We start from the raw sequence: 18,202 nt of genomic DNA on the forward strand, positions 1-18,202 counted from the left end.
TCTATATCTGTCTCTTCTTATAAGGACATCAATCATGTTGGATTAGGGCCCACCCTACTCCAGTGCGACTTCATGTTAACTAATTATATCCGCAGAGATACTTTTTCCAAATTAGGTCACATCCACAGGTAGTGGGGGTAGGCCTTGAACGTATCTATTTTCGGGGACACAGTTCAACCCCTAATAGGTGGTGTGACAGGTAACTGCTGCTGTTCTCTGACTTTCAGGTTGTAAATGTGACATTGGTGGTGCCCTCACCCCCACGTGCAGCAGCCCCTCCGGAGCGTGCCAGTGCCGAGAGCATGTTGTGGGGAAGGCGTGCCAGCGGTGAGTCTTCAGGGACATTTCTTCTGAGCTTCAGGTCAATGTTGTGGAAGACTATCTTAGGTACTGCTGTCTGTGCTGACAGTTCTGGGGATGCAAGAAGCAGTTCTAAGGATAGAGGGCAGACAAATCTGTGCTGTAATTTGAAATCAGGACACTTATCTCTAAGTCCAATTAAAACACAAGGTAACATTGCCCATAAAATCAATTTCATGTCATAGGTCACAGAGGGGCTTCACCTGAAACTTCCCATAGGTACAGAAGGCCAGGTGGTTGAGATGCGACCTGGGAGCCCTGGGGTGGGTTCACATGGTGGAACCTCCATGTAGAAGTCAGAGCACGGAGAGCAGAAAGATGGGGCAGCTTCCAGAGAGAGGGAGTAAGAAGGGACGGGCTCCACATGCCAAAGAGATTCAGTTCCTGCTTTCCCATGGGCCCATGAGTAAGCGAGCCAGAAAGGCCAGTGTGTGACACTCGGGCAGGGGTAAGGATGCTTGTCACTGGGGAAGAAGTCCCTTGTTTCATACATAAGCAGATTAAAATGTACTGTAGGATCAAGGGAATGAAGTGGACATAAGATCCCAGAAGGGGCTATGGGAGGTATGGTGGCGTTGCTGTCTCTTCATCCTCTTGTAACTGTGGCAATTTATACATACTTCTGTGATCATTTATAATCCTTCCTCAGTGGAAAAAAAGCAATTGTTAATATTCTGACTTTTAATAATATTCTGGAAACTTTGTGAAGTACAACTTCTTCTAAATCTCAAATATCTTCACCACTTCTCGTTGCTTATCAACAGATTAACAAAGAATTCTATGCAGTTAAGGCAAATTGTCTGTAGATAGCATGGAGCTTCTCTCCTTTCCCTCAGTGTTTCCAATATGTGATTTCAAGTCAGAGCAGCCCAGCTGTGTTCTCCTCAGTCTTTTCCATTTGGCCAGTTGCCGCTGGGTCACCTAATAGAAGATAGAGAAAGAGGACCACCTCTGTGGAGTTGTTTTCCTGAAGTCTAGCAAAGCTCACGGTAGACCAAAGGAACTTTGTAAATAGGTTCATAAACAGTTTCCACCCATGGTTTACTTCTTTCCACACTTGTGTTGATGAAGTGACTATTGAGTAGAACTGAGCTTTTCCCCAACTTAACCAGCGTAGGTTTTTCTTCTTCCAGCTACATAGGTGATGGCTAAATTTTGGGTTAAAATAATGCAACCCAATGGGAATTAAATTACCCACCCTGAGGCAGAAGTATTGATTTTCTGCATTACATATATACACGTATGTGTATATGTATGTGTGTGTGTGTGCATATACTTGGAAATTTAGAACTTGTCCTTTTAACTTAGAAGTAAATGGTAACAGAAATAAAGAATAATAAACCAGCAGTGTAGATGTTCTACTGCTTTTTCTCCAGATTGGTAAGTCTTGCGTTTTTTGGGTATTAAGTCATCTCAAATGTTTGCTTATGATATTATCTGAACATTTTTGGCATTTCTTATAAGTTTAAAACTATTCACACTCACTTTGTTTTCTAAATAATTTTTGTTATTATATATATATATATATATCTCCATTGTTTGGAAACCCTGGTGGTGTAGTGGTTAGGAACTACAGCTGCTAACCAAAAGGTTGGCAGTTCGAATCCTTCAGGCGCTCCTTGGAAACCATATGGGGCAGCTCCACTCTGTCCTATAGGGTCATTACGAGTCAGAATTGACTCGACGGCAGTGGGTTTTATCCACTGTAGAAATTTTAATACGTATGTAAAAGTATAAAGATAAAAATTATTCCAGCACAGTTCTACTCTGACAACTTTTTTTTTAATTGGATTTAAGGATATTCACATTACCAGTGAACCTAAAGACCATCCGCATTTACTTATTATTTACAAAAGACCTGAAAACAATGAGAGATAGCCCCCGTTAGTATTTTTGGTGTAGCTTTTCTTATGAACAAGCATTGATAGTATATTTTTCACATAATTTGTATCAATTTCTTCACTTCATGATATCACAAACATTTTCTATTATTATTAGTTTTCAAAAAACATTAGTGCTACATAATACTCCACAATTTAAAAAACTTCCATTATTGTTGCACGTTAATGTTTTTTCAAAGTATTCATTATTATAAACATTCTTTTATGCTAATTCTTTGACGCTATACAAAAAATTACTCTTTAGAATAGATTCCTGAAAGTAGAATTACTGGGTCAACCAACAGGTATGAACATTTTTAAGATTCTTTATAAATTAGCTCCAAAAAAATTATAGTCATTTCTAATTGCATTTTGGAACATGCTCTTTTATTTCCTTTGAGTAATTGATCTTTATGGCTTTAGCTTATGACTGGATTGTCAAGATGTGTTACTTTGAATATAAAATGCCACACAAGCTCTGGAGTATTTTCAATACTTCTCTATGACTGTCATTGGACACCAATGGAATTCATTCATAGGCATCTAGTTTAAGAAAAAGCAAGGCATAAAAAGTCATTCAAATGATCAAAATATATAGAGAATACATGTATGTAACTTGTAAACTTAGTACATTAAATATGGTAGTGTTCACTGTTGTGTCTCTGGTGCTTAGCAACAGTGCCTGACACACAACTAAAACCAAGCCTACTGCTGTCAAGTTGATTTCAATTCATAGTGACCCTATAGGACAGATTAGAACTGCCCCATAGGGCTTCCAAGGCTGTAATCTTTACAGAAGCAGACTGCCACATCTTTCTACTGTGGAGTGGCTGGTGGGTTCTAACCGCTGACCTTTTGACTAGCAGCCAAGTGCATAACCACTGCACTACCAGGGCTTCTGCCTGCCACACTGATGCTCAAAAAATAATTTTGTAAGGAGTGAATGGAGCCCAGGTGGCGAAGTGGTTAAGTGCTCAGGCTGCTGACCACCAGCCCTTCTTTGAAAACCGTCAGCAGTTTGAATCCACTAGCCCCTCCTTGGAAACCATATGGGGCAGTTATACCTTGCCTTATAGGGTCACTGTGAGTCAGAAAAGACTCAACAGCACACAACAGCAGTGGGTGAATGTAAGTGTATAAATGAATCAGTAATAACTTTATAGGGTCACTATGAGTTGGAATCAACTCGACCTCAGTGGGTTTGGTTTTTTTTTTTTGTTTTGTAGTAAATAACTTAATTTGACATTTCCAAGTTGTTGGCAGACCTTAGAATATATTAAAGGATGTTGTCACTATGGGCTGTGCTAAATGATTTTCCCATTTTAGTTCTTGGAATGAGCGTGTTTTCTGGGAATGTTTACACTGAGTGAAAACAGGAATTAAGAGAAAGAGCAGGGGAGCCTCTCTCATTCACCCTTACTTAATGCCCTCAGCCAGTGTCATGGGTTGAATTATGCCCCCCCAAAATGTGTATATCAATTTGCCTGGGCCATGAATCCTGGTATTGTGTGATTTTCCTAAAAGTTGTAAATCCTGCCTCTATGATGTTGACGAGGGAGGATGGGTGGCAGTTGTGTTAGTGAGGCAGAACTCAGTCTCGAAGACTGGATTATGTCGTGAGGCAATGTCTTGAGATATAAGAGGGAGAAGCTAGCAGAAAGACTGGGGGACTTCATACCACCAAGAAAGTAGTGCTGGGAGCAGAGCGCATCCTTTGGACCCGGGGTCCCTGGGTAAAGAAGCTCCTTATCCGGCGGAACATTGATGAGAAGCTGACAGAGAGAGAAAGCCTTCCCCTGGAGTTGATGCCCTGAATTTGGACTTTTAGCCTACTTTACTGTGAGAAAATAAACTTCTCTTTGTTAAAGCTATCCACTTGTGGTATTTCTGTTACGGCAGCACTAAATAACTAAGACAGCCAGCTTGTGGAGAGTTCTTTTAGCAGTAGCTACTGGGATTAAGAAGGAGCCCTGGTGGCACAGTGGTTAAAGCAATCAAATGCTAATGGAAAGGTCGGCAGTTCGAAATCGCCAGTGGCTCAACCAGAGAAAGATGTGGCAGTCAGCTTCTGTAGAGATTTCCTTCATTCTTCTCTACTGTATCTATCTAGGCTTTATATTAGAATAATTAAGGAAAATTCTACATTATTTATTTACCTTTAGAACTTACGTAATAGTTATGACTAAATTATGTGTTATTGGAATGGACTTGATAGCATTGGTTTTTTGGGATTGGGATTAAAGAGCCCCTGGGTGGTGCAGACAGTTAACGCACTTGGCTTGGCTGCTAACTGAACGGTTGGAGGTTCAAGTCTACCCAGAAGGACCTCAGGATAAAGACCTGATGACCTAATTCTAAAAAATTAAACCACCCACTGCCATCGAGTCGATTCTGACTCACAGCGAACCTATAGGACAGAGTAGAACTGCCCAATAGGGTTTCTAAGGAACACCTGGGGATTCGAACTGCCAACTTTTTGGTTAGCAGCCGTGGCTCTTAACCACTACGCCACCAGGGTTTCCCCTGAAAAATTAGCCATTGAAAACCCTATGGAGCGCGGTTCTACTCTGACACACAACTTTTTTGTTTTTAATTGGAATTAAGAATATTCAGATTACCAACAAACCTAACAAATATCCACATTTACTTTTTACTTATAAAAGACCTGAAAACAACTACTATTTCCCCGATTTGCATCATATGAAGTATGAGATAGAAGATGGCACCACACCTAATGGAAGAGACGTGCGCTTCGGATTCAATCCCCTGGAGTTTCCTGAGTTTAGCTGGAGAGGATATGCCCAGATGACATCGGCACAGGTTCGTGGCCATGGGAAACAGCTTAATGGAGAGTAGCCCATCTCTTTACCCACAGCACTCTCAGTGAGCCCCCAAAGAGCTGAACCATCCCCAGATTCCAGAATTTTTTCTCTCCAGGGTATGGGTTGAGGTTGGGGTTGGGGTGGAGGTTAGGGTTGGGGTTCAGGGTAGGGTTGGATTTTAACTGATAAGGATAGATATGGATTTCATAGTTCACTGTTATTTTAATTTGACCACCAAACAAGTCAGAAAATGAAGGAATTAAAGAAAAATTGTGCTTTTCTCTGGAGACTTTTTATAAGACGAAGAAATTTCCTATCGAGATTAGGCCGTATTATAGCATTAGGGACATTTCTTTTTAAAGCCATCTGTGGAAGATAAAAATGGATTGACTTAATCATAACAATAAAGCTTGTATTGCCAATTTTTGATCAGTTTTTTTAGATTCTGAATTACTATGTGAATAGGAACTTAGATAAATGATGAGTTTCAGGTAGTGCTGTTTCAGGTTTTTTCCCCCATATTTCCCCTTTCCTTCATTCTTCTCTACTGTATCGATCTAGCTTGGCTTTGTGTTGAATAATTAAGGGAATTTCTACATTATTTATTTACGTTTAGAACTTATGTAATATTTATGACTAAAAAATTATGTATTATCGTTGAGTAGTTTTGTTTTCAGAATTTCTCTTTGAGGTTGGTTTCCTAAAGCTGTGTTTCTCCATGGAGAAATTCAGAATACGAGAGGAAAAATGACATACATGGTCGCCCAATATTAGTTGTTTGCAGACACAGGACTAGCACTGGCTGTTTATCACAGCCAGTCCTTAGAAAAACTGGGACAGATTCACAGTTCTCTTGGAGCCTCCATCAGTTCTGATGCAGCTTCTTGCCGGGCCGAAGCCTCCCATCAAAGCTGCCTTTCCCCGATGGTACCTAGGATCTGAAGACATTCTGCTTTTTCCCCATTTTCCTCAAATACAGCGATTCAGTTTCTTTGGTGCTCTGATCTTACTTCAGTATTGAGAAAAAGACAGCAGATTCCATTGAGTCATAATAGGATGCGAATGATAGAGCCCAGATAAGGTATATACCTTCTCACAGGTGTTTACAGTTTGAAAGAGTAACTAGCTGACACAAAGGAATGAATTTTTTTCTTAAGCAGCAAATATGTATTTATTGAGCACTCCACCTAGAATCAAGACCCAGATATCTAAAATTTCCCCTTACCTCGAAGAACGTACAACCTAATTGGAGAAACAGAAAATAAAAGGAATGAATTTCTGATGATGGATTATATGAGGAAGCCATTTGTGGTTCGATGACCTTGGTGATGTTCCTCAAATCACCACTCACTTTACTCTGCTTCTGATACATTTTTGCCTTTTACTTTCTGATTTTGAATTAACCCTTAAAGATGAGCTCAGTCAGATAAGAGGGACACCTGGAGTTCCTCAGCTGAGGTCAGCTGCAGTTCTTGCAGACGGAGCAAGTGATCTTACCCAAAGCCAGCCTGTATTGTCACAGACAACTCCTTCAACCGATGTCCCTTCATTTTAACCAGAGGATCTGGGTGAGAGACCAAAACGTGTCTCCAAGGTTCATGCACTTTCCTTGAGTTACAACAGGATCTGGCCATATAGTATGTGGTTCAGAATTTAAATAGGCTGCTCTCTCCCTCAGAGTCCCTGGATGGTGCAAATACTTAATGTGCTCAACTGATAACCGAAGGTTTAGGGGTTTGAGTCTACCCAGAGGCACCTTGGAGGAAAGGCCTGGTGATCTACTTCTAAAAAATCAGCCACCGAAAACGCTATGGAGCATAGTTCTACTCTGACACACGCGGGGTCGCCATGAGTTGGAGCTGATTTGATGACAACTGGCTTGGTTTTGGTACTCATTCCTTCAAGATCATGGGCTTTGCAACTCTCACAGAGTCTATGTGTAAATGGCAGGGTCCTGGAGGCCAACACGCTGCTCCTCTTGCTTGAGAAACCCATATCCTCCTTGGATAAGGGGTGGAGATAAAAGTCCATAAGACACAATAGACATTTTTTAGTTCCATCCAGATTTTACTGCTAAGGTGTTTGGGGTCTCTTACCTTTCCTCAGCTGCTGCGGGTTTCTTTGACCATCAGGATGTTATGTATGTAAAGCAGATCCTGGAATGACCTCTCTACGTGGGTGGTGGTGTAAATAATGCACTTTCCTTTCCTTCTCTTCTATCTTTTTATTTTCCTCAGCCAGTGGTGGTTGTCCCTGTCACCGTGGCTTTCTTTAAACTAATACTCCGCTCTGTCTGCCTGGTCACAAAAAGGTCAAACGAGGATCTCAGTGGCTGACGAAGTGCGTTTTCCTGTAACTGTAATTGTAAGTGATTTTAATTCATTGTTAGGCTTGCCTGTCTCCATCTGTGGATAGTTGGTCACTTGCGTGCTTGTTGAGTGGGTGTGAATCTGCGTGGACTTCTGTGCGTGTGTACACTACAAACCAAGCAGTAAAACTTCAATAGGATGAAGTCATTGTTTGACTAGTATTTCTTTTAACCAGTTATCTCTTCTATACTTTATGGCTTTTTGGTATTTTTCAGAATGAAGTAAGGATAACGTTGAATGTGGGGAAGTCAGAGCTCTCCTTATTTCGTGTTATTCTGAGATATGTTAACCCTGGAACTGACACAGTATTTGGCCATATAACTATTTATCCATCTTGGGCTAAGGCAGGTGGGTAAATTTTCAAGGCTTTTTTGAATTAAATGATCAATTAGTAGTTTTTCCAATTTTCACAAATTTGGCAATCTTCAGAAAACATTAATCCTATCTCATTAGGACAGTTCTGCAGGTGCCCTGTCCTTTGTTATTTTTTTCATTATGTAAATGGTCTGCTTATTCACATCTCATTATTAAACTTATCATTAATTGCCATTTAAAAAAATCAATATAACAAGCAGTGTACTTTGGCTGAACCCATGGGTTTTGATATCACCACAGGGCAAAGCTAATTTATAGCTTACTCATGGTGAAGTAACATTATCTTCTTGGTGGTGTTTGAGAGATGTTGGCCTACTGCCCTAATTCTGCCACTGTTTCAAGCAAACCATATAATTCAAGGAGGAGTTGGTGAAGGTGGGAGTGCTGAGTCCCTGGGTGATGCAAATGGTTAATGTGTTCAGCTGCTAACTGAAAGGTTGAAGGTTGGGGTTCACCAGAGGTGCCTCGGGATAAACACCTGGTGATCTATTTCTGAAAAACTAGCCATCGAAAACCCTATAGAGTGCAGTTCTACTCTGACGCACATGGGGTCACTGTGAGCTGGAGTTGACTCACTGGTACAAGTAGGCGTTCTTAGGATGAATGCTGAAAAACATGAAGCCCAAGAGAGCTCCAGATAGGACCGTGTAATCCTCGTTCAGGAACGGGGGACACAGGATAGAGGGATAGGAGAAGAGAACAACCTGGCCACAGTCAGAGATAGGCTGAAGTCTGTTCTGAAAGGGATTAGGGCTTCCACCAGCCCTGGAAGAGATTCCAGGAAGCAGTAGGAATTCAAGGACACAAAATTACACCAATTATTTAAGGACAGATTTAAGCATCCATGGCCAGTGTTCCCAAACGGTGTCAATCAAGCCCGTGTAACTGGAGGTTGATGAACTCAGAGTTGCTTTATCATTTAGAATACTTCAGCATGCATTTTCTCACTTAAGTCTCATAAGAACTTTGTGAACTGAAGAAGGTTGAAGAGAAAACAGAGCTGAGAGGTCTAGTAAATTGCCAAAGTGCACAGCTGGTCTTTGTAGACAAGTCCATGTCTTCAGACCCCACACTCTTTCTGATATTCCCACTGCCTCCTAGGTGACAATGACATCAGCAGCTTTCCTTCTGTTAACTCAAACAGTTGGAATGCATTTAGGTTTCTTTTCTCATCTTCTGGGTCACCTTCCCTAAGCCCCCAAGATGTAGTCAGGAGTTCCTGTTACCTGTTCCTGTCGTAACCTACATCTTCTCCTGAATGGCACTGTGTACACTGTACCGGATTCCTGTTTTCCAGTCTCTATCCCTAACCCACCCTGCCCCTACCATCAGGGAACAAAGGCCATGTTCACTGGTGTGTCCCTAGACCCTGGCTCCACTCCTGGCACTTAATGGGCACCCCATAGATATTTGTTGAACAGGAGTGTGAAAGAAAGAATTTCTAGCAAATTTTTCTTCCTAAGAAAAAGTTGAAATCAGATGCAACAGCTTTGTTTGTTTCTGAAACTTCTACAGAAAAGGGAGAAAGGCCTGTATATTTGTAAAAGCCAAGCTGGGGGAGAGGAGACTCCTGAAATCCATGCTTGTTGAAAGTCATAGCTCCAAGGCCACCCTGACTAAGCCCTGTGTTCTAATAGACTAGCAGATTGATGGCACAGACAGGTTTTAGGCAACTGCGTGTATTTCCCTGTCTCTGGTAAAAGAGACCATGAGTTGGGACATAACACATAAACTAGATGCCATTTTTAAAAAGAAAGGTTGAGGGTTTGAGTTTAGTAGGTAATAATAATCTCGGGAACCCTGGTAGCATAGTGGTTAAGAGTTTGGCTGTTAGCCAAAAAGTCAGCAGTTCAATTCCACTAGCCACTCCTTGGAAACCCTATGGGGCAGTTCTGCTCTGTCCTATAGGGTCGCTATGAGTCGGAATCAACTTGACAGCAATGAGTTTGGTTTTGGTTAGTAATCTCATAGATATTTACCATATGTGGCTTTTGAGCTTCTCCTGTGTACCAGGTATGGTGCCAGGTGGTGGGCAAGTACCAAGAGGAAGAAGTCACACCTCCTGCCTTGGGAAGTTCCAGGCCTCCTCTATTTGTTTGATGTAAGAGGAAGCACACTGTACCTGTAAACAAACAAACACACGGAAAACCAAAATGCTTCTTATTACAAAACTAGTACAAAGTCTTCAATAGAAATTAAAAATTCCAAATTACAGATAAACAAAGAGGAGAAAACAATTTGATGGTGAATATAGTATGTGGAGCATTTAGCATATGCCAGGTACTTTCCTAAGCAGTTTACATCGGTTAATCTACTTAATCATATAAGAAATTAAAAAATTACTCGTAATCCTAGAGTAGATAGCCACTACTAACATCTTATCTGTATCTTTCTGGTCTATTTTATGCATATGCCTGTATATACATCCGGTTTTTAAAAATCACCAAGATCAGTAAATCTTAATCTTTTTCAGAGGTAAACTGAATAGGAAACAGAATACCTAGAATTGTAACACTGACTACTAGCAAAACACCTTATGCTACTCTTTTTACCCCTGACAGGCGCTGCTCAAAGCAAAAAGATCACCTTCCTACCAAGTAAGGAGCCGGCCTTCGTCACTGTCCCTGGAAATGGTTTCTCAGAACCATTTTCAATTGTACCAGGGACATGGATTGCTTGTATCAAGGCAGAAGGAGTCCTCCTGGTAAGAGATACTTCTCAGTGGAGACCTTTTAGAGATGGTCCCACTGACACTGTGACCCATTAGATTCCTGACAATTAAATATTGAAATTAGAGGTAGTTCCCTTCTGGATATAGGAACCTGTGATATTGTCCTCAAATGACGTAGGAATCAGCTTCAAATATCTTTTATATCCTTCCAGCCAACCTCTCTCTGACAAAACAAATTATAACTCATATGGCCCAGAAGTTATCAGAACAAAGGCACAACTTTTGTGAACGTATGTCCCCACCATTCAAAAGCCTATTTGGGGTTTTTCCATCATGAATAAGAAGGACATCTAAGAAAAATGAGCCTCTCTGGGAATTGTGCAGAATGAAGTCAGAAGAACCTAGAGGAAGAGAAGACCCTAATATCAGTGGCGTTCTTGGCTGTGGAAAGAGAAGGTTGAGGCTAGAGGAGCCAGTGCTTCTCTGAGACAGTCTTCCTCCTTTCTTCCTCCTTACATGCAGGCAGTAGTCTCACTGGACAGATTGCTTTGGACAAAGAACTCTTCTTTAAGGCAAAGGCTGTGTTCTCAAATACTGCTATAGCAGCCAGAGGAACAATGAGGAGTGGGGCACCCCTCTTACATATGTGATTTTGTGTCTGCTTTAGCTTTTTTTTTTTTTTAGCTTATAGCAGAAAGGTCTTTTTAGAATAAAGCGTTTGACAAAAGCTTGGGTCCACGCACTCAGAGCAGAAAACATAAAGCTTTTCCTACTGGCACAACCCCCTCAACTGACCAAGTTAGCAAGTCTTAGGCAAGTCTCTTACGTCTAAGCCTGCCTCAGTTGTTTCTTTTATACAACAGAGACAGCACTTATCCTGGTTAAAAAAAAAAAAAAAAGAACTTATCCTGGTGGGTCCTTTCTAAATCTGGAGTCCTACAAAGGTAATGTGAAGGTTCAGTCTCTGTTCTTCTTGTATCTTCTTGGTAGCAAGCTTTGCCGTTTTAAAAAGTTTAAGAATGTTGCACAGATGTGAGAAATGAGGAAGAGGAAAATTCCACTGATGCAAATAAAGGGTACAAAGTTAGACTAATGGAAAGAAAAAATTCAGTACAAAAGTTACTTCATAGGCATGGAAGATGTTCGATGCTCAATTACTTTTTTAAAATATAATTTTATTTATTATTGTTGAGAATATACACAGCAATACATACACCAATTCAACAGTTTCTACATGTACAATTTGGTGACATTGATTACCTTCTTTCAGCTGTGTAACCATTCTTATCCTTCTTTTCTGAGTTGTTCCTTCCCCATTAACATAACTTCACTGCCCCCTAAAATTACCATCTAACCCTTCAAGTTGCTGTTATCAATTTGATCCCAATTAGATGGTTCTTAAGAGAGTATAATGCTTGAGTCAGACCTTTTTTTTTTTTTTTTGGTTAAGCTAAACTGTTGTTTGGTTTTTAGAAGACTTCAGGGGATATTTTTGGTTTAAGGTTTAAAGATTATCTCAGGGCAGTGGTTTCAGGGGTTCGTCCAACCTTCATGGCTCCACGAAGTCTGGAGTCCATGAGAGTTTGAATTTCTTTTCTGCATTTGCTTCCTTTTAATTGGGATTCTTCTATGGAATCTTTGATCAAAATGTTCAATAATGGTAGGCAGGCACTATCTAGTTCTTCTGGTCTCATGGCAAAGGAGGCAGTTGTTCATGGAGGCAGTTAGCCACAGAGTCCACATCCTCCTTCTGTTCTTGACTTTTTCTCCCTCTGTTATTCCAGGTAAATAGAGACCAATTGTTTTTCCTTGGATGGCCACTTGCAAGCTTTTAAGACTCTAGGCACTGTGCACTGAACTAGGAAGTAGAACAAAAGCTCTAAACACGCTATTAGGCCAATTAACTGAAATGTCCCTTGAAATTATGACCCTAAACCTTCAAACCAAGAATCCAAATCCCATGAGGTTTTTGGTTGTACATAAGCAGCCTCAACAATGACTCTTTTTTGTTGTTGTTGTTATAAATATATCTGTCACACAAGTTTTGCCAGTTCAGCTTTTTACGTCAATTACTTTTAATCAGTGCAATTGTATAGTAATACCTATATATGCTTCCATCCCATTTTCTGTAAAAATACTTTATTGGGCACTGATTATCAGCCTTTACTGTTCTGGAATCTTTGGGACCATAAAGTAATGAGGAGATATGTTCTCAACCTCAGAAACTCATTAATACAATAATAACCATATTAAATTAAATCCCACTCAGGCATTCAGACCACTGAGTGCTCTGTGCCATAATCTCCTGCTTCCACCCTCCCGTATGTTTCTACTCTTCTCCGTTATAGACACATAGAGGCCTCCCAGGAGAGAAAAAATCTCATAGTATGGTTGTGGCAAACATTCCCTTCCTCGGCAGGCGTGTGGTGATGCCAGGAGAAGTGGGAAGCTGTCAGATAACCCACATCTCAGAAGCCTGAGCGCAGCTCTTTCCTGAATAGTTGCTTAGCTGGTTTAGTTTGTGGGCTTAATTTGGCACACGTAGTAGGACACGTTCTTCCTCTCATATCTTAGGACAGGCAGCGGGCCAGCTTCGTTCTGTGAATCACTAGGATCACAAAACATCACTAGCATACCAGTTGTGTGTTGTTCTGGTGTGGAAGTAGGAAGCTATAATATGTGGTCTAAAATTTGGTAGAGGTGGCGCAAATGGTTTGCACTTGACTACTAACTGAAAGGTTGGTGGTTCGAACCCACCCTGTGGTACCATGGAAAGTCTGGGTGATCTCCTTCTGTAAAGATTATAGCCAAGAAAACCTGACAGAGAAGTTCTACTCTGTAACACATGGGTTTGCCATGAGTTGGAATTGATTAGATGGCAGTGGGTTTGGGTTTTGTTTTTTGATTTACAATTCATTGTAACTAGTATTTCTGAGGAATATTTTATCAATTGATAGTTTATTATCTTTATTAATTTTTGATTTTATGAACAACCCAGAACAGACAATAAAATTTCTCCTAGGATTTGAAAATAAAAATGCCCCCATTGACTGACAGAGACTAGAGAAGCCCTAAGAGTATGGCCCCTGGACACCCTTTCAGCTCAATAATGAGGCCACTCTTGAGGTTCACCCTTCAGCCAAAGATTGAACAGGTTCATGGAACAAAACAAGACTAAAGGGGCACACCAGCCCTGGGGCAGGGACTGGAAGGCAAGAGGGAACAGGAAAGCTGGTAATAGGGAGCCCAGGGCTGAGAAAGGAGAGTGTGGACATGCTGTGGGATTATTAACCAATGTCATATAACAACGTGTGTAGTAACTGTTTGATGAGAAACTAGTTCTGTAAACCTTTGTCTAAAGTACAGTAAAATAAAATAAAATGAACATATACCATAAAAAAATAAAATAAATGAACCCCCCCCCCCCACTGAGAAGTTTATCACCAATTCTTCAAGAACCAAATAAGGCTTTAATTTAAAATGGTTATTGTTCTGTTAATAAGTTTCTGAGGTTGAAACCATATCTTCTCATTACTTTATGGTCCTATAGACCCTAGAACAGTAAAGGCTGATATAAGCACTCAATAAAATATTTTTTACAGAAAATGGGATGGAAGTATACATAGGTATTACCATACAATTGCACTGATTAAAAGTAATTGATGTAAGAAGTAGAGTTGGCAAAAGTTGTGTGATAGCTATAACACTGACAAAAAAAAAAAAAAAAAGAGTCACTGCTGAGGCTACTTACGTACAACCAAAATGAGTTCCTTTGAGTGTTTGGGTGAATCAGGGTGAAGAACAAAGCAGTTCCCTGGACCCCTCTGTTACCTCAAGATTGGAACCATTCCCAAAGTCAGCTCTTCAAACAGGGATTGGACTGGACTATGCAATAGAAAATGATACTGGTCAGGAGTGAGCTTCTTGGCTCAAGTAGACACATGAGACTATGTGGGCAGCTCCTGGCTGGAGATGAGATTAGAAGGCAGAGGGGACAGGAGCTGGTTGAATGGACATGGGGAATACAGGGTGGAGAAGAGGACTGTGCTGTCACATTAGGGGGAGAGCAGCTAGGGCTACAGAGCGAGGTGTGTATAAGTTTCTGTGTGAGAGACTGACTTATTTGTAAGCTTTCACTTAAAGCACAATAAATAAAAAAATTTATTAAAAAAGAGGCACTGCTGAAGACTGTTAGCTGGATTGTTCAGATGGGAGGAGCACAGTGAGGGACTTTCCCTTCAGCCCATGGGTGATTGGAAGTGTTGTGGGTTCTTAACACAGGAAAATAAAATGATGGAATTGCAAAAAAAAATGAGTGACAGTCCTTCTGGTCTTTATTTCCTAGGATTACCTGGTGCTGCTACCCAGGGACTACTATGAAACACCCGCGCTACGGCAGCAGGTCACAGAACCATGTGCCTCTTCAGGACCAACCCAGGAGAAGTTAGTATGGGGGTAGAGAGAGCAGCCACAAAATGCCTGGTGTCCACTAAGTTAGGAATCTTTAGTGCAGGGAATTGTGATAGGCCTCAGATCACAACTGTAACATAATGCTCTAGATAATTATTTAATTGTGATTTTTCTTTGTGGCATAGACTGTCTTTTAACTAGAATTGCAAAGCACTTTGCACACGATAGCTGGCTTGAGAGTCACACCACCCTTGAGCCTGTGCAATGCCGATGCCTGCCCAAGTATGATGCGCCTGGTTGTGCATCTGGTGAGGAGAAGAGCTTGAAATAGAATCCAGCTCTGTGGACCTTTCCAGATAAAAAGTCACCACCAATTCCTACTGTAGGGACTTCATAAGAATTTGTTGAAGGAGTGATAAATGAATGAGTGAATGAATTGAATGAAGAAAAGTCCTTAGGATCCACTTAGACCCTCTATTTTATGTTCAGAGTTCTAACTATTGTATTTTTTGTGGTTGTATTGAAGTTGCCTGCTTTACCAACATTTGCCAGTGACCAGATTCCCCTGTGCCCTGGCTTGTGAAGCCAGACACTTCCTGCTGGATGGGGAGCTGAGACCCTTGGCAGCAATGCAGCCCACACCGGCACACCCCGTCATGGTGGACCTCAGTGGGAGAGAGGTGGGGCCACTTTTCAGTTACTGTAAAGCTGTCACGACCTCCTCGTCTGTGTCTGCTGAAAACACTTTGGCCAGAGTTGCTTCACAGATTTATTTGAACTAGTTCCTCTGAGGTATCAACTGAAGGTCGGCTGCGTTCTCTGACTTGGCTTATGGCTGGCCTGGGCACCACACTGAGCAGCTGAGGCTGTTCTTTGAGAGCACTGTCTAAACACGGCAGGGGGACGGGCAACCCCAGAGTCCTTTCCTTGTCATTGCCTGGACTTACAAAGGGGGCATCTGGCTGTACCCAGTGCAGGCCACAATCTCCCTTAAAAAGACAGATGAAACTGAGCCATTTCTAAAAGGCCTCCAAAAACACCTAGCTTACCTTAAAAGGGTACAACACTCACTTTGTATCCGCTGAATTCCTCGAGCTCAGAATCTAGAACTGTTGATCCCCAAGGCACATACATATGGCTTGCAGGGCAGGTTACCACAGGTCTTGGCATTGCTACCTTTGAGCCTCCTAACCAAATTTAGGACTATACTGATTTAAACTTTGAGTTATGAATACAGTATATCAGCAACAATAACAACACACAACGCAGCATTCCATAGACTCTGAAAAAAACTTCTTCCACTACATTTTCATCCCTTAACTTTCTGGAACAATCTCTGTTTTATATCCTTGAGGAAAATGGAGGATTGAATGTGTAGAATGAAAATATATGGTGGAATCAATTCTCACTGAACATTTAAATGTATACATTTTTGTAAACTACATTCCTGACATTTTGAGAGTAGCAGCTATAGGATTTTTAATGTAGTTCTTAAGTATAGTCTTCATTTCATTTTATAAGTTTCAAACTTTCATAAGTTTTTATTTTATAAAATAGTATATGCTTGTTGTAAATAATATATGCATAGAGAAAAACTAAATAATCTCTCTCATTCACTCTGCCCCTCGCTACTCATGCTATACACACACACACACGTGTATATAGGTGTGGGTACGTACATACATACATATATATATATGTGGAGCCCTGGTGGCACAGTGGTTAAGCATCTGGTTGCTAACCAAAGGGTCTGCAGTTCGAAGCTACCAGCAGTTCCTCGGAAACCCTATGGGGCAATTTTACTCTATCCTCTAGGGTTGCTATGAGTTAGAATCGACTTGATGGCAATGACGATGGGAATACCTTGGAACATGTATATATGCACACAGTTGTTGTTGCCTTGTGCCATTGAGTTGATTCTGACCCCATGTATTACAGAGTAGGGTTTTCTTGGCTATAATCTTTGCAGAAGCAGATTGCCAAACGTTTTCTTCCATGGAGCTGCTGGGTGGATTTGAACAGCCAACCTTTGGGTTAGTAGCTGAGCACAAAGCATTTGCACCACCCAGAGACCTTTGCACATAGACATTCTCATATATATACGTGTGTGTGTATATGGGTGTACGTGTGTGTTCTCCAGACAACAGGGAGAAGTTAAGAAGGGCCAACCTCTAGGAAGTGATGATGAGTCTTCAGGAAGTTTCCTCATCTGTGATTTGTCTCAGAGCCACAATGATCAGCTATTGGGAAGGGCCAACTTTTAGATGATGCACAAAGTGAAGATCTGCGCTGTCCAGTATTATTTAGCAGTCCTTTTTACTGCTTTATCTGAATGCTTGTAAACCATGCTGTTCAATACTGTAGCTACTAGTTCCATATGGCTATGTAAGTATAAATTAATTAAACCTAAATAAAGTTAAAAATTCAGTTCCTCAGTTGCACTAGCCATACTTCAAGTGCTTAGTAATCGCATATGGCTCGTGGCCATCCTATGGGACAGTGCAGATTATAGAGTGTTTCCATCATTGCAGAAAGTTTTAATGCACAGTGCTATTATATACCATTGTGCTAAAATTCACAGACTAATAAGAGTTCACAGAGACCTTAGAAATCATCTCATTTTCCTTCCTGTGAGCTAATCCTTTCTGCAGTCTACTTGTTAGGTGTTCATTTAGCCCCTGTTGAATACCTAAATTGATGAGGAGCTCGTTTCTTTCAGAGGTGGCCTGTTCCATTTTTTTTAAATAAATTGTAATTATTAGAAAGTCTTTTTTATATTAAGCCAGAACCTGGTTCATTATCATATCTAACTTTCTGATATCATAAGGCCACTTGGAATTCAAAAAAAAACAAAAAACCTGTTGCCACCGAGTCGATTTCCACTCATAGCAACCCTATAGGAGAGAGTAGAACTGTCCCATAGGGTTTCCAAGGAGTAGCTGGTGGATTTGAACTGCTGACCTTTCGGTTAGCAGCTGTAGCTCTTAACGACCATGCCACCAGGGCCCCAGGCCACCTGGAGCAATGCAAAATAATCCTTCATCTATTTTGGAAATTATGTATAGTGTGGTAGTTAAGAAGATGGCTCCAGAGTGAAACTGCCTGGCTTCATGTCTTAGATTCCTTCTAACTTACTAGCTATTAATGGGTAACTATTTTTTTTTTATTAACTAGCTGTGCAATTTTCCTGGGCCTCATTTTAACTAGCATACAAATTTCCTTACTTCTATCTGATTGAAATAGTTTTCTACATCCGCCCCCGCTCCCCGTCCGCCTGCTTATTTGGTACGTATAGATGGTTTTCTGGTGTTTTAG

General features: G+C 40.9%; 1 protein-coding gene across 1 annotated transcript in view; it reads left to right on the plus strand.

The window, feature by feature from the left end:
- The window catches only part of LAMA3 (laminin subunit alpha 3), a 323,465-nt gene that overhangs the window by 140,166 nt on the left and 165,097 nt on the right, over window positions 1-18,202 (plus strand). Inside the window, exons 18-23 of the mRNA XM_049902138.1 lie at window positions 228-327; window positions 4,904-5,060; window positions 7,647-7,779; window positions 10,368-10,510; window positions 14,823-14,920; window positions 15,414-15,567. Of these exons, the coding sequence (XP_049758095.1) occupies window positions 228-327; window positions 4,904-5,060; window positions 7,647-7,779; window positions 10,368-10,510; window positions 14,823-14,920; window positions 15,414-15,567 (785 nt within the window). The remainder of the gene's footprint in view (window positions 1-227; window positions 328-4,903; window positions 5,061-7,646; window positions 7,780-10,367; window positions 10,511-14,822; window positions 14,921-15,413; window positions 15,568-18,202) is intronic.

The sequence above is a fragment of the Elephas maximus genome, chromosome 11, assembly GCF_024166365.1.
Source record: "Elephas maximus indicus isolate mEleMax1 chromosome 11, mEleMax1 primary haplotype, whole genome shotgun sequence".
Classification (NCBI taxonomy): domain Eukaryota; kingdom Metazoa; phylum Chordata; class Mammalia; order Proboscidea; family Elephantidae; genus Elephas; species Elephas maximus.